The sequence below is a fragment of the Ursus maritimus genome, unplaced genomic scaffold (genome assembly GCF_017311325.1).
Source record: "Ursus maritimus isolate PB19 unplaced genomic scaffold, ASM1731132v1 scaffold_13, whole genome shotgun sequence".
NCBI lineage: Eukaryota > Metazoa > Chordata > Mammalia > Carnivora > Ursidae > Ursus > Ursus maritimus.
This window is the reverse complement of record NW_024423675.1, coordinates 3,251,719-3,274,244: the sequence shown is the minus strand read 5'-3', so window position 1 is coordinate 3,274,244 and position 22,526 is coordinate 3,251,719. Positions and strand designations below refer to the sequence as shown.

At 39.6% G+C, this 22,526-nt stretch overlaps 1 protein-coding gene across 1 annotated transcript in view; it reads left to right on the top strand.

Annotated features, from left to right (window-relative positions):
* Positions 1 to 22,526, top strand: part of MDN1 (midasin AAA ATPase 1) — a 165,075-nt gene that overhangs the window by 16,695 nt on the left and 125,854 nt on the right. The window contains exons 3-12 of the mRNA XM_008687583.2: positions 58 to 282; positions 777 to 884; positions 962 to 1,154; positions 3,821 to 4,063; positions 4,307 to 4,438; positions 8,413 to 8,516; positions 10,838 to 10,952; positions 17,230 to 17,423; positions 18,350 to 18,431; positions 22,098 to 22,193. Of these exons, the coding sequence (XP_008685805.2) occupies positions 58 to 282; positions 777 to 884; positions 962 to 1,154; positions 3,821 to 4,063; positions 4,307 to 4,438; positions 8,413 to 8,516; positions 10,838 to 10,952; positions 17,230 to 17,423; positions 18,350 to 18,431; positions 22,098 to 22,193 (1,492 nt within the window). The remainder of the gene's footprint in view (positions 1 to 57; positions 283 to 776; positions 885 to 961; positions 1,155 to 3,820; positions 4,064 to 4,306; positions 4,439 to 8,412; positions 8,517 to 10,837; positions 10,953 to 17,229; positions 17,424 to 18,349; positions 18,432 to 22,097; positions 22,194 to 22,526) is intronic.

Here is a 22,526-nt window from a genome sequence, read left to right as displayed (position 1 = left end):
ATGTGTATATTGTGATATTCTCACCAACAAATAAAAATAATCTCTCTCTTTCTGAAGGTTTGCCCTGAGGTATTTCAAGGACACTTCTCCAGTCTTTCAAAGACTCTTCCTAGAGAGTTCAGATGCTAATCCAGTCCGCTACGGGCGCAGGCGGATGAAGCTCCGGGACCTAATGGAAGCAGCTTATAAATTTCTGCAGCAAGAGCAATCTGTGTTCCGGGAGCTCTGGGACTGGAGTGTGTGTGTCCCTCTCCTCAGAAGCCATGACACGTTGGTCCGCTGGTGTGTACCTGGTGGACTTTTCCTGTGTTTCTGTGGGGATGATAGAGGGAATAGAGAGTTCTGTGCATGAGGAGGGAAAGGAAGCTACGTAAAATGTGTTATTTTTGTTCTGATGCCTTTGGTTTCTTATTTCCTTTCCTTAATCATGTGTCTCTTTAGTGGAAAATGAGATATTACTGGAGTTCCACCTTTTTCAAGTTCTGTCAAGTGAATTCATCATGTCTGATTTGTATTTTCTACTCTTAAATCTATTATATTAATTCTATAAGATTTCCTTTTCTTTTTTTAAAGTTTGTTTATTTATTTTAATAATCTTTACATCCAGCATGGAACTCCAGCTCCCCACCCCGAGATCAAAAGTTGCATGCTCTACCAACTGAGCCAACTAGGCGCCTTTAAGATTTCCTTTTTTAGTGTTTAGTTAGCTAACAAATTTTCTTTATTTTTGAGACTCAGCTGCTTGTCCTGAGTTTATATACTTTGATTTTCTCCAGGTACACAGCCAATTGTCTTGCTCTGGTCACCTGTATGAATGAAGAGCACAAGTTATCATTCCTTAAGAAGATTTTTAATAGTGAGGAACTGATCCATTTCAGGTTGAGGTAAGGAGAATTCCTGGAGATCTTGATGTGGCTGTGCTGTGCGTTAAAGTAATTGATGAGATCCTCATTTTCCTCAGGTTACTAGAAGAGGCCCAGCTGCAGGACTTGGAGAAGGCCTTGGTTTTGGCTAATCCAGAAACCTCCCTTTGGCGTAAGGAGAAGGAGCTGCAGTACTTACAGGGACATCTTGTTTCAGCTGACCTCTCTTCCAGAGTGACTGCTGTCTGTGGTGTGGTGCTGCCTGGGCAGCAGCCGGTCCCTGGAGAGCGGGTATGTTGGCATCAGTAGGGTGTGTGTCCTCTTCCCCTTCTTAAACACTGAGTGTGGTTTTTCCTTGCTTGGGCTCTGTGTTATAGGTGTGAGTCAAATTGAGTTTGCCAAATTGATGTTCCATTTACAGAAGTATTTGAAAGAGATTAAGAAAAACTTACCTAGGGCCCTCTTCTCTGTATTTCCTTTGTTTCTGTTTGATGTTAAATTAGAAACTCCAGTGATGCCTATATAATGCTTTTTACTTCAGCAAAGCTCTGCCATATATTCTGTCTGTGATGTTGTATAGCACATGTTGTGATACTGTATTTATGTGAAACAAAGGCAGGATGATCAGCCTGGAGACCCCTGGGCTGCCCTTTGGCAGAGATAGAAGTAGGTCCAAGTATAACTCCCAGCAAGTTGTTTCTGTCATAACATTCTTTTTGCTCATTGTGTGGGAGGCTAGTAACTGTATTGAACTTCCCCTGCCGTATGAAATGAGCTTCTTTCCAAGAATGTGGCTCTAGACCCACACTTTTGAAAGGTTTATAGATTATAATCTAGCTTTGTAATCTGAAACTGTTGGGATCCAGTCTGTTTTTTAGTCTTTAGTCACTTGTCACTTTATGTGATGGTCACATTCACCCAGTTTTCTTTTCGGAAGATGTCGTGGGTCATTCCTTGAACCATTGGTTTGTCCATTGGTCAGTACAATTAAAAGAAAAAAAAAGCATAATAGGGAGCGCCTGGATGGCTCAGTTGGAAGAGCATGTGGCTCTTGATCTTGGGGTCGTGAGTTTGAGCCTCACGTTGGGTGCAAGATCACTTCAAATAAATAACCTTAAAAATAATAAAAATTAAAATTAAAAAAAGCATGGTATGCATTAAAATACCCATCTTAAATATACAGCTCAATGATTATTTATAAACTGAAAATATCTATGTAACCAGTACTAGGACAGCAGCACTTCCAGAGGCCCTTGTGTTTCCCTCTAGTCACTAAGATCCTCCCACCCCAACCATTCTCCTAACATAGATTAGGTTCAGAGCATTAGAATTTTAACATAGGGAAGAATTTTAGTTGGGGTGGGCCTGTTGTTGAATAGCGATGACAAGGCACTGGGGCGAAATGCGGAATGGTGCTATGACCTGCTGAATTGCTGAGAGTAACAGCCCTGCAGAGAGTTCGAGCTTCCAGCCGATGGGGTGGCTGGGTGGCTCATTCAGTTAAGTGGTTAAGCATTTGACTTTGGCTCAAGTCAGGATCTCAGGGTCCTGGGATCCATCCCTGTGTCTGGCTCCATGTTCAGCGGGGAGTCTGCTCGTCCTTCTGTCTCTCTCCCTGCTTGTGCTCTCTCTTTCAAATAAATAAATAAAATCTAAAAAAACAAAACAAAAGACTTCCAGCCCTGAATCTCGTTTTGTCCTCACATATCTATAGGGGACTAGCCATGTTTGAGAAGGAATTTTAAGAACTTTTAAAGGAATAATAACACTTTTCTAAGAGATCTTTTTCCCTGTGTTATTATTATTTGAAAAACAATTTTTTAAAGATTTTATTTATTTGAGAGAGAGAGCACGAGCTGGGGGAAAAGGCAGAGGGAGAGGGAGAAGCAGAGTCCCTGCTGAGCAGGGACCACGATGTGCGACTTGATCCCAGGACTCTGGGATTATGACCTGAGCCAAAGGCAGACGCCTAACCGACTGAGCCAGCCAGGTGCCCTAAAAATTTTTTTAATGCAGTAAAATACAACATTTACTGTCTTAAACTTTTTTTTTTTTTTTTTTTTTAACTCTGCTCCCAACGTGGGGCTCAAACTCACAACCCTGAGATCGAGTCACATGCTTTACTGACTGAGCCAGCCAGGTGCCCCAACAATCTTAAACAGTCTTAAGTGTACACTTCAGTGATGTTAAAATATTCACATTGTTTTGTAAACAAACTCTAGAACTTTTTCATCTTGCAAAGTTGAAACTCTGTACCCATTAAACATATTGAGAGTACTATTATTATTATTTTTCACTTTTTGTTATGGAAAATGTCAAATATATTCCAAACTAGAAGTAGTGGTGTGATGAATCCCCATGTACCCATCACTTAGTTTCAGTAATTATAAATTCATGATCAGTTACATTTCATTTATAGTTCTGAACACTCTCTCCAAACCATGTTATTTGAAGCAATTCCCAGATACCACATCATTTCGTGCCTAAATATTTCAGTATATATGTATAAAAGAAAATAACTTTAAAAAGCCAATATTCTTTATTACACCTGAAAAAATGTAACAGTTTTATAATACAAAGTATCTTTTTAGTGTCCCCATTTCCCTGATTGATAAATATATCATGTGCATTCTTGATCTTAGATATGAAACCTTAGAATGTGGCGAGAGGAAGAAAAACAATAAAAATTCAGTCATGAGATGAGGTTTGCCCCCATTCTTTGTGTGTCAACTTTTTTGGCTTTTCAAACTTTGGGAGACTTTCCTTATTACATTTGTTAGCAAATTCTGCCAGAAGGAAAAAGATCCTTATTTTGGAAAACATAACTACTGTTTGATACTACTAATTTATTTAGAGGCTTATGTAAAGGTCAGTGGAAACATTGTTGTAGAAATTAACCTGTGCCCTTTGGAGGAAAGACTCTTGACATGCCTTTTATTTTTCGCTTGCCTCCTTAGGCTAGTAATAGGAGTTCTTCTCGTGAACAGGAGCTGGCCTTTAGGTCTTATGTGCTGGTTGATTCAATCTGCAAAAATCTTCAGACACTGGCTATGGCAGTGGCTTCTCAAAATGCCGTGTTGTTGGAAGGACCAATAGGATGTGGCAAAACTTCCTTAGTTGAACACCTAGGTGCAATGACAGGTAGACGGAAGCCCCCTGAACTTCTTAAAGTCCAGCTTGGAGATCAGACCGACAGTAAGGTAATTAAGAAACAGCAAATTTTGGTGGGTTCGCGTGCTTATAAATGTTTGCATTAAAGTGTTCTTTTTGCTAAGGGAGTATGAGAAGAGTTATTGGTCTTCCTCATAGCTGATGGGACCTAGGTGTAAAAACATCAAGTGCCTGCTTATATCTGTATAGAAGTTTAACAGAATTAATCAAAAGATACGGCACTGGCATCTCAGATGTGTGGTTTCAGTAATTACTTTATCCTCTTCCTGCAGATGCTGTTGGGAATGTATCGCTGCACAGATGTCCCAGGAGAGTTTGTGTGGCAACCTGGTACTCTTACACAGGCAGCCACAAAAGGACACTGGATCCTTCTGGAGGATATTGACTATGCCCCCTTAGATGTGGTATGTCATCTCACTAATTATTTGCTGATCTCCTGTCTTTTCTTTTTCCCTAAAGATTTTATTTATTTGAGCAAGAGAGAGTGGGGGGGTGGTTTGAAGGCAGAGGGAGAGGGAGAAGCAGATTCCCTGCTGAGCAGGGAGTCCAGGGAGCCCTACGTGAGGCTCGATCCCAGAACCCTGGGATCATGATCTGAGCTGAAGGTAGAGGCTTAACTGACTGAGCCACACAGGCGCTCCTGACTTCCTATCTTTGAAGAGCATTTTGTTAATAGTGATTTGGGAGATAATTTAAATAACATAGGTGTTTGGGGTGCCTGGGTGGCTCAGATCATGATCCTAGGGTCCTGGGATCCAGCCCTGAGTCAGACTCTCTGCTCAGCGGGGAGTCTACTTCTCCCTCTCCCTCTGCCCCTCCCCTCTGCTCGTGCTGTCTCTCACTCAAATAAATAAATAAAATCTTTTAAAAAAAATAAATAACATAGGTGTTTGATTAGAGATGATATGTTTTGTGAGAAGCTCATTCATGATCACCTATCTATGTAGTTTGAGGTAGGATTACTTAGCTGGCCTTTTGTTTAATAGAAAGTTGATAAAGTTCTGTTGGTACTGTTTTCATTGAGTACGTGGTCCCCCGTTATCTGCCATTCAATTACCCATGGTTACTCGTGGTCCTGAAGCAGATGATCCTCCTGATGTACCATCAGAAGGTCAGTAGTAGCCTAACACTACGTCACAGTGCTTCAGCCATTCACCTCACTTTATCTTGTCAGGTAGGCATTTTATCAGCTCACATCTCCACAGGAAGGCTGAGTACAGTACAATAAGATATTTGAGAAAGAGAGAGACCACGTTCTTTTTTTTTTTTTTTTTTAAAGATTTTATTTATTTATTCGACAGAGAGAGAGACAGCCAGCGAGAGAGGAAACACAAGCAGGGGGAGTGGGAGAGGAAGAAGCAGGCTCATATCGGAAGAGCCTGATGTGGGGCTCGATCCCAGAACGCCGGGATCACGCCCTGAGCCAAAGGCAGACGCTTAACCACTGTGCCACCCAGGTGCCCCGAGACCACGTTCACATAACTTTTATCATAGTATATTGTTACAAGTATTCTATTTTATTATTTACTGTTGTTAATCTCTTACCTTGACAGTTTATGAGGTAAAGTTTATCGTAGGTGTGTACGTATAGGAAAAAGCATAGTATATATAAGGTTTTCTGTTATCCACAATTTCGGGCATCCGCTGGGGGTCTTGGAACGTACCCTGTGTGGGTAAAGGTGAGCTACTATAGTTGGATATGTGATCAATTTCATTGTAGTTTTTTCCTTCTTTAGTTGAATATGCGATCAGTTTCATAACCTTTCCAAGAATAGGCCTTGTGGGAAATATCTTACCCATGTTACAGATACACTGAGAACTTTGAGACCCTGCTTCCCAGCTGTGGCAATCTGTAGAGCCGCAGGCTGAGGACAGATGAAGGAAGAGAAGATGTAACAAGAGCATGTTTGTCTTTGTTTCATTATACATCCAATATATTTTCGTTTTGATTATTTTTCTGTATATATCAAAATAGCTATGCAAACAGTCCATGTTTCCTCTATATTCTGTAAAGTATGACAAAAAATGTATTGCAGAATGAAAAATTTTTCCTTTGGGCAGATTTTCCTGAGATTGGTTTTAATTTTTTTTTTTTTTTTTTTTTTAAACCACGAATCCTAGCTGCATAAGGACTTTCCCCTCTTGGATGAGAATAATGGGAGAGTGTATGTATAGGTTTAGGGAAATAATGAAGGGGAAGGAGTGACTATAAATACATGTGTATTATGATGATTTTAGAATCTGATGAAGTAAAGATGTAATGGGCTTATCGGCCCAGACAGGGCCTCACAGTTTGATTACCATGTTCTAGGGTCCCCCTCACCCCCCCTTTTTTGAGTCTAATTGACACATCATATCTAGGGTCATAATGCTCAGTTTTATAGGGCTGGAAACCCAGTTTTCTTAATAAGCCCAGAGCCAAGACTGACTCCTAATAATGAGACTAAAAAATGCAACTGAAATATAAAGTACAAGGCCAAGTATTTGTTGAGGCTTTTCACTTTCTTTTTTCTTTTTCATTTACCCCCCGCCCCCAACAAAACTGTGAGGCTTTCCATTTTTTAGTGCTGTCTTCCCTGGGCAATTTTTTCAGATATCAGGGTAACTGAGAAGTCATTAGGGTTATGGATTGTGGAATTAGAGCCAAACAAGATAGGTGAACATAAGAGATATTCCATCCAGGCCACGATGGAGCCTAGAGATCTACTGCTGTTGATTACATTCTTTGATGATCAAGTCCAGATTCAAGATCAAACTGACAGTTTGTATCTTGATCTCCCTTTGGCAGTGTATGATAAACATCAGAAAATTCTTCTACATTGAGTCCCATTTTGTGTTCTGTTCATGTATTTGTTCTGTTCATACAAAGGGTATGTTGTTCATTTGATTATATTTAAACTTTGGTATCATTATAGTAAAGTTGTGTTTACTTAAAAACATGCCTAAATCCCATGATTATTGTTTTGTTGTTTTCAAAGCTTCTTAGCTAATAGTTAGCCCTTTATTATTTTAAGGTAGCTTTTACAGATCTCAGGACAATTTTCTGTAATTTCAGGTTTTGGAGTTATTTCGAGTTGCTCCTGTATTATTTTCGGCTTTCCTTTCAGCTTCTAGCCGTGTGTGAAATAATGATGCTTAATAAAATTATGTCTGATATTTTAGAACCCTCTTTTTTGACTCTTTGGTCTTCTTACTGTGCTTTTTCTTTTTAAGCTTCCTCTATAAACTCATGTTTCCTAGATCTATATGTCTAGCCCACCCTTTTCTTAAAAAATTTCTACATGAATGTCCCTTAGCTGGTGGAAGTTCAAGATGTCCAAAATGGAACTTGCCCGCTCTTTCTCAGAACAGCCTTTTCTGCCATAGTTAGCAAGCCGGAAGTTTGGTGTCTCCTTCTTGTCTGTCCTTTTAATTTTATATTGCTTAGTACTTTTTTCTTATCTCTTTATTTTTTTCTCTTCTGTCCCACTGCCTTAGTACAGGGTTTATTTTTATCCTTCTATCTAGCCATCTTGCTTTGTTACCTGACTAGTGTGTTCTTGTTCTTTTCTTTTGTTTTCTTTTTGTTTTGTTTTCCTTTCTTGCCAGCCAGACATCTATATATACAGCCATCCTGCCTTTGTTTTTGCCTCTTTCCTGTAGGCTAGCCCCTTTTCAGTTTATATTCCATATTGTTGCACAGTTGATTTTCTAAAATAAAAATTACAGTATTTTCCTCCAGGCTAAAATCCTCTTAATAACTTTCATGAAAAAATTCAAACTCCTTAGCTCGGCGCGGGACACCCTTAATCATTTATCTCTATGTTTTGTAGTTTTCCACTATTTCATATATACATTCTGCCCTAACAACAGAATCCTCTCATGCCATGATCTTAGGAACATAGATTTTTAACGATATGAATATTTTTTGCCTGGAGTATATATGCCATTTCTCTCACACCAAACCTGGCTAATTCCTGCTCACATTTAAGACGCAGTGAATATCATTACTTCTGAGATAGCTTCACTGCCCTGTTTCCTACACTGTTCTGTTCTGACACACAGCCACCTCTGGAGGTCACACTGATCATGGTGTACGGTGGTGTTCATGGCTGTTCTGTTAGATGCTAGGGTGTAAAGCCTCAGTCATGTTTCGAATTTTAGTGTCTGGCTTGGTTCTAGTCCACAGTAGGCACTTAGTGAATGTTGAATGAATAAATCGTTCTGGATTATAGGTGGCTCAGACATTCCCATCTGTCTTTTGATCCCAGTTCATGCTGTGCGAACTAAGGTTTCCTATTAGGATATGCTCATCGTTTGGAGAAAGGGTATTTTTTGTTTCTTTGTTTGTTTGTTACTTCTGCCTTAGTAGTTTTATCAGTGGGGTTTTGTGGTTTAGGTTTCCGTGCTGATCCCTCTCTTGGAGAATGGAGAGCTCTTGATTCCTGGCCGAGGTGACTGTCTGAAAGTGGCTCCTGGATTTCAGTTCTTTGCGACTAGGAGGTATGTCCTATTAACTTTCTATTTCCACTATGGAGCCTTTTCCTCATATGTTCCCAGATTAGAGTACTGAGTCCAAAAGTCCTAGAGTAGAGTTTTTTGGGCCCACGTAAAGCAAGATCAATCGGAACTGATGATAGGTCCAAGCTTTTCATTCCTATTTTATATTATTTATTTATTTTTTAAAGATCTGGTTCCTATTTCAGGACTCTATTTTGTTCCATTATTCATTTGTCTATCTTTACACCAGTATCAGACTATCTTGATTACTGTAGCTTTTTAAGATTTAAGTAAGGTCTGTGCCCAACATGGGGCTTGAACTCGCAACCCTGAGATTAAGAGTTGCATGTTGTACCAACTGAGCCAGCCAGCTCCCCCTTCATTCCTATTTTATTTTATTTAAAGATTTATTTATGTATTTATTTATTTAATTTATTTTTAAAGAATTATTTATTTTAGAGAGAGAGCACGAGTGGGAGGGGCAAAGGGAGAAAGAGAGAGAATCCTAAGCAGACTGCACACTGAACATGGAGCCTGACGTGGGGCTCGATCCCAGGATCCTGAGATCATGACCTGAGCCAAACCAAGAGTACCTGCTTAACGGATGGTACCAAACAGGCACCCCAAGATTTATTTATCTTAGAGAGGGAGAGAAAGAGGGAAAGAAAAAGCATGCGCTCATGAACAGGGGGAGGGGCAGAGAGAGAGGGAAAGATAGAATCCTCAAGCAGACTCCTTGCCGAGCACATTGCCCTACATGGGGCTCGATTCCAGAACTCTGAAATCATGACCTGAGGTGAAATCAGGAGCCAGTCACTTAACCGACTGAACTGCCCAGGAGCTCCCCTTCATTCCTATTTGAAATACATCTGAAAATGAGAACACCCCCCCCCCATTTAAAAATATCCTGTTTTTAAAAACTTTATCTTAGTTTCTTGTTTTCAAAAACAGTCACTGGTGAGAACTGTTCAGACAGCTCTGGGTTTGAGTCCTGACACTGACATTTTGTATCTGTATGTCCCTTCCTTGTCTGATAATGATGGGGCTAATAATACATACTTTACAACTTGGTATAAGTTGTAAAGATTAAATGAAATAACTTGGATTAAAGATCTGTCACGTAATAAGTGCCCAGCTAATGGCTAGCCACAATGATGGTGATGATGACCTATAGATTTTAAGCAGTTAAAAAAATTGAATATAAGCATCAACAAAGGAATAAAACCTAAGCAAACTTAGTATATGTCCATGTCTATATTTTATAATAACGTGTACACAGTGATTTATTTCCCACTGCTAGTATATATCTGTATACTTCTCCAAGGTCTTAATATGCCCAAGAATGACACTAATGTCACATTATATTTAGTGGTTATACTAGTGTTTGCCCTGGTGAACATTTAGAGGAGGTGTGTGGAGTTAACCTAACAGTTCTCAAGGAACACTTTGCTAGGCCCTGCTTTTTTAAAATAAACCCTGCTTTTATTCATAGAGGTAGTGAAGTTCTTCCCTGCTCTGTTCATATTTCAAGAAGTCCTGGGACATCGTAGAAATCTGAAATCAGTTCTTGGCTCTGCCATTTGTAGTCATAATTGAGTGATCAGGGGATGTTACTCTCCTTGCGTTAGCTCCTATGCATTAGAGGAATAAGGGTAGTAAGGAGGGCACGTGTTGCATGGTGCACAGGGTGTTATATGCAACTAATGAATCATCGAACTTTACATCAAAAACCAAGAATGTACTGTATGGTGACTAACATAATATAATAAAAAAACATTAAAAAAAAAAGAAGAAGAAGATACTTTGTTCTAAAAGTGTGCACCATTTCCTCAGAAAGTTGTGAGCATTACATTAAATGGCCTAGGTGTAAGCTTGTGGCTTGGCCAGGATATATGTTTAATGGATATTCCTTCTTGAAATTTTGAATAATTCTGGGTACTGTAGCTTTTGGTAATAAGCACTGAACTTATTTTTAATGCTATGGGTCTTGGATTCTGTTTTCTCTTTCCCGAAGTTGTGTCTTGAGGAAGAGAAACATGCTGTTAAGATCAAAACACCTACCATAACCATTCACAGTGATTAGGGAAGAACTTGGTTAAAGCTCTGCTATACACCCTTAGGCAAAGAGTCAGACTTGGGTCCACTGGCAGCCTTTCATTTGTCATATCCGCCCTGTGAGCCCACCATACTGGTATCCGGCTCCAGAAGGGGTTGTCAGTGTTACTCATATATGGGACAATGTCTAGCAAGGGCTACCCAGAGGCATAATTAAAGATTGAAATTGGGAGGTTCGTGTAATTCTTTTTTTGAATTTTGAAATACAGACTCTTGAGCTGTGGAGGAAATTGGTATCGACCTCTAAATAGTCACGCTACTCTGCTAGACAAATACTGGACGAAAATTCACATGGATAGCATGGATAAGACAGAACTGAATGAGGTATGTGGTTTTCAGTGGGAAAGTATTGATGCTTTTCTTTTTTACTTTTTATTATTAAAAGTTCCAGATATACATGTAAATAGAGGAAATAGTGTAATGAATCACCAAAATATTCATCAATCTAAATTTAACAGTTAATGTACTAACGTTCAACTGCATTAACTTCATCTAGTATTTTTTACTTGCCAGTATATTTGAAAGCAAATCCCATAACATTTCATCCCTGAATACTTTAATGCATCTCCAAAGATTTAAGGGCCTTTTCACATATAATCACAATAACTTTATTATACCCAATAAAATGATCAGTAATGCCTCAATACCATATAATTCTCAGATTATATTCAAGTATCCTCAATTGTTTCCAAAGATCCTTTTTTAAAAAAAATCTAAGTTGTTTTGTAACTAATATCTTTCACATTCAACAGCACGTTTTGTTCTGGGTATTAATGAAAATTGAGACAAATTATTTTTTAGATTTTCTACATTGATTCATTTTGTGGTATTGGTGGTTATCCTCAGACATTTAAGAGGTGTACCTCTCTTTACCTTGCTAACCCCCACTTTCCCCTTATATCTGCCCCCTCACTTGGAAAGCTTCCCATTCTACAACGCTTCGTCTTGGAGCATAGCAAATAATGTTCTGTCAGTGATTATACAGGCATGGAAGGGATGCTTTGTTCTTTCTTGGTGTAAGTTTTTAGATGAATAAGTGACACAAGGCAACCTTACCAAATATTTTATCCAGCATTTTAAGTGTTTATAAAATGCAGAGGGATTTTCAGGGTGTCTAGTTCACCGTATTACTGGAAAAAGCTTGATCATGTAATCTTCCAGAAGCCTTGTCTTACCGGTGTGATTTTATAAGTCTGCAGCCTATTTTGGACTTAGGAGTTTGTTATCTCACTCTAGTTTCCAGTTGTCTATTTCTCTGTCTGCGTATCCCCATTTTGCTGCCCTCAACAATAGCTCCTCCAGTAACTTATTCACCTTTTTGTCCCCAGCATCCACTCCGCCTCGCACTTTGTAAGCGTTTATTGTGTTGCTCTGCCATCGTGCAGCTCTTTGTTTTGCAGTTGTAGAAATTTCAGTGTTTAGTTTTCATTCCTAAATTGCCATTCTGTTCTTTAAAGAAGAGGTCTGAAGTTTACATTTAGGTGTGATTTTTTGTTTTTTGTTTTTGTTTTTTTGTTTTTTTTTTACTAAAATAAACCTGTTCAGGGGAACAGCTACTAGATGAATTTAAGGGTTTTATGCATTAGGTGTGATTTTTTTTGGAGGATTGAAAGGATGAGAATAACACTGACTGCTACTTATTTTCATCTTTCCATTCCTGTCATGAACAGCTGTGAATCATTATCTCACAGGAAGCACAACAGGAGCATTCACCCCCTCCCTTGAATTATATATATCGTATTTAGTTTACCTTGAGGAGTTCACTTATTCTTAAGCTTCTGGACTTACTAATAAATTCTAATAGCACTCTCCTGAGTAAGTGACTGGTGGCTAAAACTCTTGGGTGCATTATTCAGGAAATAAAATAATCTCCTAAGCTGATCTCATGGAGGAGCACAAGGAACTACATTTCTGTTGCTGCCAACTCCAATCATCTTATGCCTAGAAAGATTGTCTTTGAATGGGGCACCTGGATGGCTTATTTGATTAAGCATCCAACTCTTGATCTCAGCTCAGGTCTTGATCTCAGGGTCATGAGTTCAAGCCCTGTGTTGGGCTCCACGCTGGCTGTAGAGCCTACTTAAAGAAAACAAAAAAAAAAAAGATCGGGGCATTTGGGTGTCTCGGTTGGGCATCTGCCTTTGGCTCAGGTCGTGATCCCAGGGTCCTGGGATAGAGTCCTGCGGGGGCTCCCTGCTCAGCGGGGAGCCTGCTTCTTCCTCTCCCTTTGCCTGCCACTCCCCTGCTTGTGCTCTTTCTCTCTTACTTTCTCTCTAAAATCTTAAAAAAAAAAAAAAAAGATTGTCTTTGACTTCTTTTTTTTTTTTTTTAAGATTTTATTTATTTATTTGACAGAGATAGAGACAGTCGGCGAGAGAGGGAACACAAGCAGGGGGAGTGGGAGAGGAAGAAGCAGACTCATAGTGGAGTAGCCTGATGTGGGGCTCGATCCCATAACGCCGGGATCACGCCCTGAGCCGAAGGCAGACGCTTAACCACTGTGCCACCCAGGCGCCCCTTGTCTTTGACTTCTTGCTGAAATAACAAATTATACTTTAAAAAATGAGCAGTTTATATAGTGCTAAGTCTTTATAGTTAATAAGTGCCAGGAAGTCACCCCTGGCAGTTTCTCAAATACTGTCTCCTCCGTACACCTTGAATGTGCCGTCATGTCTGAGGTGCTGGTGCCTTAGAATGCCTGCTTTCTCTGCTGGCAGTGCCCACTCACAGCCATTAATGACCTCTGCCAGTTTCAACTTCTCCATGGAACCTTCCTGGGTCTCCAAGGAGGGCTGACCACATTGCAGTTTTGATTTGCTAGCATATCTGCTTCTTATACTAGATGCTATTTCTTAAGGGTGGACTATATTCCTGTTGGTTTTGTTTTCCTACCCCTTATGTTCCTGATATAAAGTGGGTACTTAATAAGTGCTTATTAAAGGAATGAATCTCTAAAATACATATTAAATTGATAATAGAGCCATATTATGTCAGATTAGTTTATTAAATGACATAGTTTTAAATTTTTTACATTTATGGTAATAAAGAAAAGGTATTTTTTGGCTAAGGAAGAAAACGACTAGTTTGTGGGTATATATAGATTTTTTAAAAAAGGATTTTATTTATTTATTTGTCAGAGAGAGAGTGCACAGCAGGGGGAGCAGCAGACAGAGTCGGAGAAGCAGACTCCCCACAGAACAGGGAGCCCAATGCAGGGCTCGATTCTAGGACCCTGAGATCATGACCTGAGTCAAAGGCAGATGCTTAACCGACTGAGCCACCCAGGCACCCTGTATAGATCTTTTCTATTCAGAACTTCTTTTCCAAATAGCTGAACCCTCACTGAAGTGTAAAACTGATAATGTTCTTTTTTCCAAATAAAAATAGCTTTTTTTCCCACCCTGATGATAAATATACATGCTTACATAATGAAGTTACTACTCAGCAGTGAAAAGGACTAAATTGGTGATACGTGCAGTAATGTCTAGATGAATCATAAAACATTAGCTGAGTAAGAGAACCAAACTACACACTACATCCTGTATGTTTCCATTTATATAACAGACTTGAAAGCAGATCCATAGGGATTGGAATCTAATTCCTAATTCCCACAGGCAGGGGTGTGGGGGGAAGGGATTAATTACAAAAGGGACATGGGGGAACTTTTTGTTTAAAGGGTGATGAAGGGGCACCTGGGTGACTCAGTCAGATAAGCATCTGACTCTTTTTTTTTTTTTTTTTAAAGATTTTATTTATTTATTTGACAGAGAGAGAGGGAACACAAGCAGGGGGAGTGGGAGAGGAAGAAGCAGGCTCCTAGCGGAGAAGCCTGATGTGGGGCTCGATCCCAGAACACTAGGATCACTCCCTGAGCTGAAGGCAGATGCTTAATGACTGTGCCACCCAGGTGCCCCAGCATCCGACTCTTGATTTCAGCTCAGGTCATGATCTCATGATCATGGGATTGAGCCCTGTGTCTGGCTGAGCATGGAGCTTGCTTTGGATTTTCTCTTTCCTTCTGCCCCTACTCACATACACACATGCCCTTTCTCTCAATAAATAAATCTTTAAAAAAAAGGAGGGGGTGATGGAAATTATCTCTATTTTGTTTGTGTTAACTAAGATCATGAATATATATGACCAACTTTATAAATGTTCTCTCCCTACATAAAAATGTATATTCTGTATTTTAATTTAAAACAGATCCATGTATCTATCCGTTTAACTAAATTTACTGATTTTGTTACTCTTTTTCTGTGTTAATTTTTAATCTACCTGAAATACGTTTTCAGCAGTATTTCTTGTCAAGTCCTTCAGTAAAACAACATGAAGAATTAAAATCTGTGATCTCTACTACTTAAGATGATATTGTTAAAAGGTTGTAGATCCTTGTTTTTGTAAATATGTGTACATTACATATACAAAATAAGTGGACATTTCATATTCAAATTGGAATCACAGTACACTTTTCAAGCTAATTTAAGTGTATTGGAGGACAGTATTTCTTTTTCTTTTTTTTTTTTAAGATTTTATTTTATTTTATTTTAAAGATTTTATTTATTTGACACAGAGAGAGAGACAGTCAGTGAGAGAGGGAACACAAGCAGGGGGAGTGGTAGAGGAAGAAGCAGGCTCCCAGCAGAGGAGCCTGATGTGGGGCTCGATCCCAGGACCCTGGGATCACGCCCTGAGCCGAAGGCAGACGCTTAACAACTGAGCCACCCAGGCGCCCCTAAGATTTTATTTTTAAGTAATGTTTACACCCAACCTGGGCCTGGAACTTACAGCCCTGAGATCAAGAGTCTCACTCTCCACCGACTAAGCCAGCCAGGCACCTCAGACAATATTTCTAATATATACATATTTCCCTTCCTTCTCAAATAGATTTATCTGAATAAATCTATACTGTAAAAGCTTGGAATCCAATATTATGAGCACCAAGTATTATTGTGCAAAAATTCTCAGTAATTATTGAAGTAAATAAGACTACATCTTTTGCTTTTTAATTTCTCTTGTTTGCTATGTAAAGATCAGCTGCTTTTTATCAGTACTAAATGTTAGCTCCTTTACTGTTTTCCTATTAACCGCTTCTGATTGCTTTTGCTGAGAAATGACCTAACAAACCTTACTAGAATTGTTTGTTAATTTACTTATAAAGATTTGTTTAGAGAAAGTGTGTGCCTGTAAGCATGCAGGGGGGAGGGGCAGGGGGAGAGAGAGAGAATCTCAAGCAGACTCCCTGCTGAGTGCAGACCCCCCCCCCACCTCCCCCCTTCAGTGCAGACCCTAACTCAGGGCTCAATCTCACAACCTGAGATCATGACCTGAGCCGAAGTCAAAAGTTGGATGTTTTATCAACTAAGCCATCCAGGTACCCCTGGAATTGTGTTTAAAATTAAAGTGGAAGTAGTTCTTGCAGGATTCTTCAGTGAGTGAATTCCTGAAACTTGCATGTATATGTTGCTTGGAGACCCTTTTCCCATCTGGCTTGTACACCCTAAGTTATGTAAATGGTGAGATTGCCAGATAATTGCGTTCTGGCTAGGAAAAAAGTTATGGTCTTTGAGGGGGAAAGGGGTGTGGGTACGGGCAGAAGTTCTTATACAGTAGTTCCCCCTTATCCTTGGTTTTGCTTTTTTGTGCTTTTAGCTACCCATGGTCGACCTCAGTCCAGAAACAGATGGTCCTTCCTCTGATGTATTGTCAAAAGGTCAATAGTAGCCTAACACTACATCACAATGCTTGTGTCATTCACCTCACTTCATATCATCATGTAGGCATTTTATCATCTCACATTATCACAGTACATGATATTTTGAGAGAAACCTCATTCATATAATTTTTATTACAGTATATTGTTATTTTATTATTATTGCTGTTAATCTTTTACTGTGCCTATTTTATACATTAAACTTTATCACAGGTATGTCTGTTTTGCAAAAACAGTATGTATAGGGTTTGTACTATCTGCAGTTTCAGGCATCCACTGGGGGTGTTGGGAGACTACTATGCTTGTACAGATTTCATAGAGAAATTCATTTTTTGCTTGACTAATATTAGCAGGAATTTACATGTGCTTTTATTTATTTATTTAAAAAGATTTATGGGGGCGCCTGGGTGGCACCGTGGTTAAGCGCCTGCCTTCGGCTCAGGGCATGATCCCGGCGTTACGGGATCGAGCCCCACATCAGGCTCCTCCGCTATGAGCCTGCTTCTTCCTCTCCCGCTCCCCCTGCTTGTGTTCCCTCTCTCGCTGGCTGTCTCTATCTCTGTCAAATAAGTAGATAAAAATAAAATCTTTAAAAAAAAAAAAATAAAAAAATAAAAAGATTTATGTATTTGAGAGAGAGAATGAGCGAGAGTGAACTTGGGCAGAGGTAGAAGGAGAGGGAGAAGGAGAATCCTCAAGCAGACTCACTCCTGAGCATGGACCCCAATGCCAGGCTTGATCCCAGGACCCTGAGACTATGACCTGAGCTGAAATCAAGAGCTGGCCGCTGCTTAACCAGCTGAGCCACCCAGGTGCCCCTTACATGTGCTTTTAAAAATCACTGAGTCTGCTGCTAAATTTTCTTTGCTTTTTTCCCCCTCCCTCTGTCAGGTTCTTCAGAACAGATATCCCAGCCTCTTGGCAGTAACGGATCACCTGCTTGACATTTACATCCAACTTACTGGAGAGAAACATCTCTCTCAAAGTGATAGTTCTGTTACACGTGAACAGGCACCTGAGGAAGTTTCAGAAGCTAGAAGAGAAAACAAAAGACTAAGCCTCGAGGGAAGAGAATTATCTCTAAGGTACTGGATTAAGCACTGTTGAGTTGATATTTTATTTATTTCTTTTTTAAGTAGTCTCCACGCCTATCTTGGGTCTCGAACTCACGACCCCCAAGGTCAGGAGTCACATGCTCCACTGACTGAGCCAGCCAGGTGCCCCTTGAGTTGATAATTTAAAAATCGCTTCCCTTAAAAGTTCTTAGCAGCTAGCACTGAATGGTTATGAGTGGTCCGGTTTTGAAATTAGACCTGTGGACTGCTTCATGGTGTTGGATCCTGTTTTCAGATCTTCTCGTTAATGATTAGGAAGGCTTATAAAGGTAATGTTACCTTATAAAGGTAATGTTATTTTAGCTTTAAAAAATAACTTTGGAGGCACCTGACCGGCTCAGTCGGTAGAACATGAGACTCTTAATCTCAGAGTCATGAATTGAAGCCCCACGTTGGATGTGGAGGCTACTTAAAAAAAAGAAAGAAAGAAAGAAAGAAAGTTGCTTTAAAAGCCAAAGTTGAGATTATTTACTGACATAATTCTTTCACTAGCTTTTCTTTTGTAACAGTTGGGGGTCTTAAATAAGACCCTGTACTTTGTTATATACAGTGAGTTCTGTACCTTTGCTTTTTATTCTTGGTGGTTGACTTGCCCTTTGAGAAATGAGCATTAGGAATGGGCAACTCCCCTGAGTTTGCTCTGAGAGTTAGTTGCCCCCCCCCCCAACCTTGTCTGTCATGGATTGGGGTAAAATGTGCAATAAGTCACCTCCTGGTGGGTGGGACCCCTCACTTATTCTTTTCCCCTGGACTGTTTATCTTTACAGTGCCAGAGAAACAGACTTCATTGTCAGGTGTTCCCCAGACTTAAGTAGATTGACTTTAACTCTGATGCCTTTGATGTCTTTGGCCTATGGTCCTTTATTACCTTGCCTTTTTTTTTTTTTTTTTTAAAGGGATCTACTGAATTGGTGTAATAGGATTGTCCATTGTTTTGATAGTCTGTCTTCATCAGCATCCTTAAATATTTTTCAAGAGGTAAGATACAGTCTTCCTGTTTGTTTTCTTTCTACTCTGTAAAGCTGTTGATTTTCATTGTTATTTTCTGTCTCTTGGCTGCTATCAGAATTTTTCTTTTGTGTTTATCATCCATAGCTAGTTAAAACTGAACTAATGTTGCCTTAAAACTAATTGGGAGTAATAAATATTTTTTGGTTTTGAAACATGTTACTACAAATTACAAGTAAGGATAGTTTAGGTAGAGTAAAACTGACACTGAAATTAAAGGTAAAATGAAAAGAAAATCTCCCAGGTGATAATAATGTTGTAAAATATAAAGTGTTTCTAAAATGTTTAGTAGTTGGGACACCTGGCTGGCTCAGTCAGTGGAGCATGTGACTCTTGATCTTGGGGTCATGAGTTCAAGCCCCATTTCGGGCATGGAGTCTACTTTAAAAAATGCTCAGTATTTATTTCTACATATAATTTCATAGTCTGTTTGATAGTTTTTTTGTCTGATCCCTCCACCTGCTTTGTAGGGCCTCTTGCTTTAGTCCAGAGAAATTTACGTGGGGGTTACAAAATATAGCCTTTTATGCTGGGCTTGGGCAAAAAAATGTGTTGTTTGGGAGGGAAACTCCGTTGAATTACAACTTTGCTGTATTCAGTAAGAACACGGAGAGATTTATTCCTGCTTGCTTAAAAATAAAAGTGGTACTGTCTGAAGATCTGTGGGCTCTTAAAACAGTGACCAATTTTGATTATAAAGTATTCTGGCTTCTAAGGGCACCTGGGTGCCTCAGTCGGTTAAGCATCTGACTCTTGGTTTCAGCTCAGGTCATGATCTCAGGGTTGTGAGATTGAGCCCCATAGCAGGCTCCACCCTGGGCGTGGAGCCTGTTTAGGATTCTCTCTCTTCCTCTCCCTCTGCTTCCCTCTCCCCTGCATGCATGCGTGTGTGTTCTTTCTCTCTCAAAAAAATAAAAAATAAAGTGTTCTGGTTTCTGTCAGCCGGGATTGAGGAGAGTAGTGACCCAATTTGGTTTGGAGTCTCGTTGTGTTTGGCAAAGTTATTTTGAGTAGAAAGAAAGCACATTTGGAGTTCACACTTATGGTGAGCTGAACCCTGAAATGCTGTGCACCAGTCCTTAAATCTTGTTCTTCTCTCCCGTGAACTCGCTTTCTCATTCTCCTAAATTTCTCATCTTTCTTAGAGATAACTTTGTTTTGTACTTTTAAAATAAAACTGTTGCATAACCATCTGTCTATAGATTTGCTGATTTTGGATATTTCATATAATGGTATCATACAATATGTGACCTTTGTATCTGGCTTCTTTGATTCAGCATATTCTCATGGTTAATCCATGTTATAGCATGTGTTAGTACTTCATTCTTTTTTTTAATGGCTGAATAACATTTCATTGTATTGGTATACCACATTTTTTTATCCACTTATTCATTGATGGGTATTTGGGTGGTTTTTACCTTTTGGCTATCACGAGCAATGCCGCTCTAAACATTTGTGTACAGGCATTTTATTAATATAGAAACAATATATATATATGTATTGTTGAAAATGGGAAAATATAGGAAAGCAAAGTAGTAAAATAAAAACAGCCCCCATCTAGACGTTCCCCAGCACTTTTGACACCTTGGTGTATCTCCCTCCAGATCTCTCTTCCCTTCCCCTTCCCTTCCCATTCCCTTCCCCTTCCCTTCCCTTTCCTTCTTGATTTTATTTTTTAGTAATCCCTACACCCAACATGGGGTTTGAGCTCATGACCCCAAGATCAAGAATCAAATCCTCAATCAACTGAGCCAGTTAGGTACCTCCAGATCTTTTTCTGTGCATATGAGCTTAAGGATGCTTTTATTATATCAGGTTCCCCCCTTTATAGATACTAACTTGTTGAAAAGGGATGAGGCCAATTTTGCAAAATGTTCCACCTTCTGGCTTTATCTAGTTACTTCACTGCTCTGACACCAACTAGTGTTCTGCAATTCAATCCAGTTCTGATACCGACTACCTGGAGTTAGTGTAGACCCTAGTTGATAGGTCACAAGTGTGGGTGGCCCCAAGACTTGCAGTTGGAGTCTAAAGTGGGGGTAGTCTTGTGAATGTCTAGCATTTTATTAGGTCTTATGTCATTGGCCATATGATCGAGCTTAATCTCTAGTCCCTCCTCCGTCCCAGAGGTTAGGGGTGGAACTGAAAGTTTCAACCCTCTAGGTTAGTACTTGGTCTTTATTGCCTGGCCAGCCCCTCTCTCTTTTTTTTTTTTTTTTTAAGATTTTATTTATTTATTTGACAGAGATAGAGACAGCCAGTGAGAGAGGGAACACAAGCAGGGGGAGTGAGAGAGGAAGAAGCAGGCTCATAGCAGAGGAGCCTGATGTGGGGCTCGATCCCATCACGCCAGGATCACGCCCTGAGCCGAAGGCAGACGCTTAACCGCTGTGCCACCCAGGCGCCCCTGGCCAGCCCCTCTCTTAAACTACCTAAAGGCCCATCCAGAGTCACCGTGCTTAGCTTAATAAACTCAAGTGTGGTCCAGAGCGGCCCTAGTGAATAAAAAAAGACACTTCTTACTCCTGGTAATTCCAAGGGTTTTTGAAGCTCTGTGCCAGGTAAAAGGGACAAGAACTGGATAAATTCTCTCTCTCTCTTTTAAATGCTTACATTAAGTTTATTGATATTTTACACTTGGTGTGGTAGCGGAACCAAATGTATTCTTTGTTTACCACACTCATGGTATCCTTTCTGTTCTCATTTTCTCTCTTGTCTTCCCTGTAAATAGAAGTTTAGCAAAATGCTTAATGTATTCGAATTCAAACTTTTTTGGGTAGAATTTACTTTTGGTGGTGATACGTACTTTATATTTCATTACGTCAGAAGACACGTATCTGGGGGTGCCTAGGTGGCTCAGTCGGTTCAGCTTCCGACTCTTGACCTTGGCTCAGTTCTTGATCTCAGGGTTGTGAGGTCAAGCCCCACGTTTTTTACTTAGAAAAAGAAGACATATCTGGTTGGCCTATCAGTAGTTGCTGAGACTGAGTACTAGACTAGGGTAATGACAGTGTGATCTTTTTATTGCGCACCAAGAGTTTTCCTTTACAGCTAGGAAGTAATCTTTTGGTGTTACTTCCATGGCTTAGGAGTCAGTTCCCCCATGAACCATAGACTTAATGATTAACACTAATTCTATTTTTGCCTGAATTTCAGATTTGTAAAATGAAGCTTAAAAAAAAAAAAAAGATTTATTTGTTTATTTTAGAGAATGAGAGTTGGGGCGGGGAGAGGGAGAGGAAGAGAGTCCTCAAGCAGACTCCCTGCTTAGTGCAGAGCCCAGTGTGGAGCTTGAACCCCGGACCCTGAGATTGTGACCTGAACCAAAACCAAGAGTCAGACATTTAACCAACTGAGCCACCCAGGCGCCCTGTAAAATGAAGCGTTTTCTGTTTGTTTTTTTCCCCTAATTAACCAGTATTCTGAAAGTAAAGCCTTCACATTTGTTTGTATACTATCTCTATTACGGTAATGTTCTTGAGTCTAGGGCTGGTACCTTATTTCTACTCTCCTTAGTCTTGTAGAAATGTTCTTGCAGGGTTTTTTGTTCTTTTTGTAGGCAGGATAGTGGTCCTCTGTTATTAACGTAGTATTTTTAAAAAAATCAGTTAGCATTGACCTTGGTTATTTTAATAGGCTCTGGACTGTTTCACAGCAATGCTTTCTAAGCATACAAGCAAACTGAAAATGGCAGAAATCATTGGAAGCAAATTGAACATTTCCAAGAAAAAGGTATGTAGTGCTAATTTTACTTATTTACTTTGCTTGCTAGTCTCTGGTCCTTTAGCTGGACCAGGTCCTTTGCAATAACTACCTCCTCTTTCAAAGCTGGTAGTTTCATTATTGCCTTTCATGGACATAAACTCTCACTATCTCTTAGATAGTAGTTCTTGATGTGTTCTACATTCTTAAAGGGAGCCGCCTTGTACTTTATATCACATGCATGCTTTATTTTTTCCAGTGTTTTAATGAGTGTGTTATTCCGTAGATTGTAGACTCAGGACTGGAACTAAAAAACACTTTTGTCTGTAGTTTTATGCATGATTAGATTTTTTTCCAACTTTT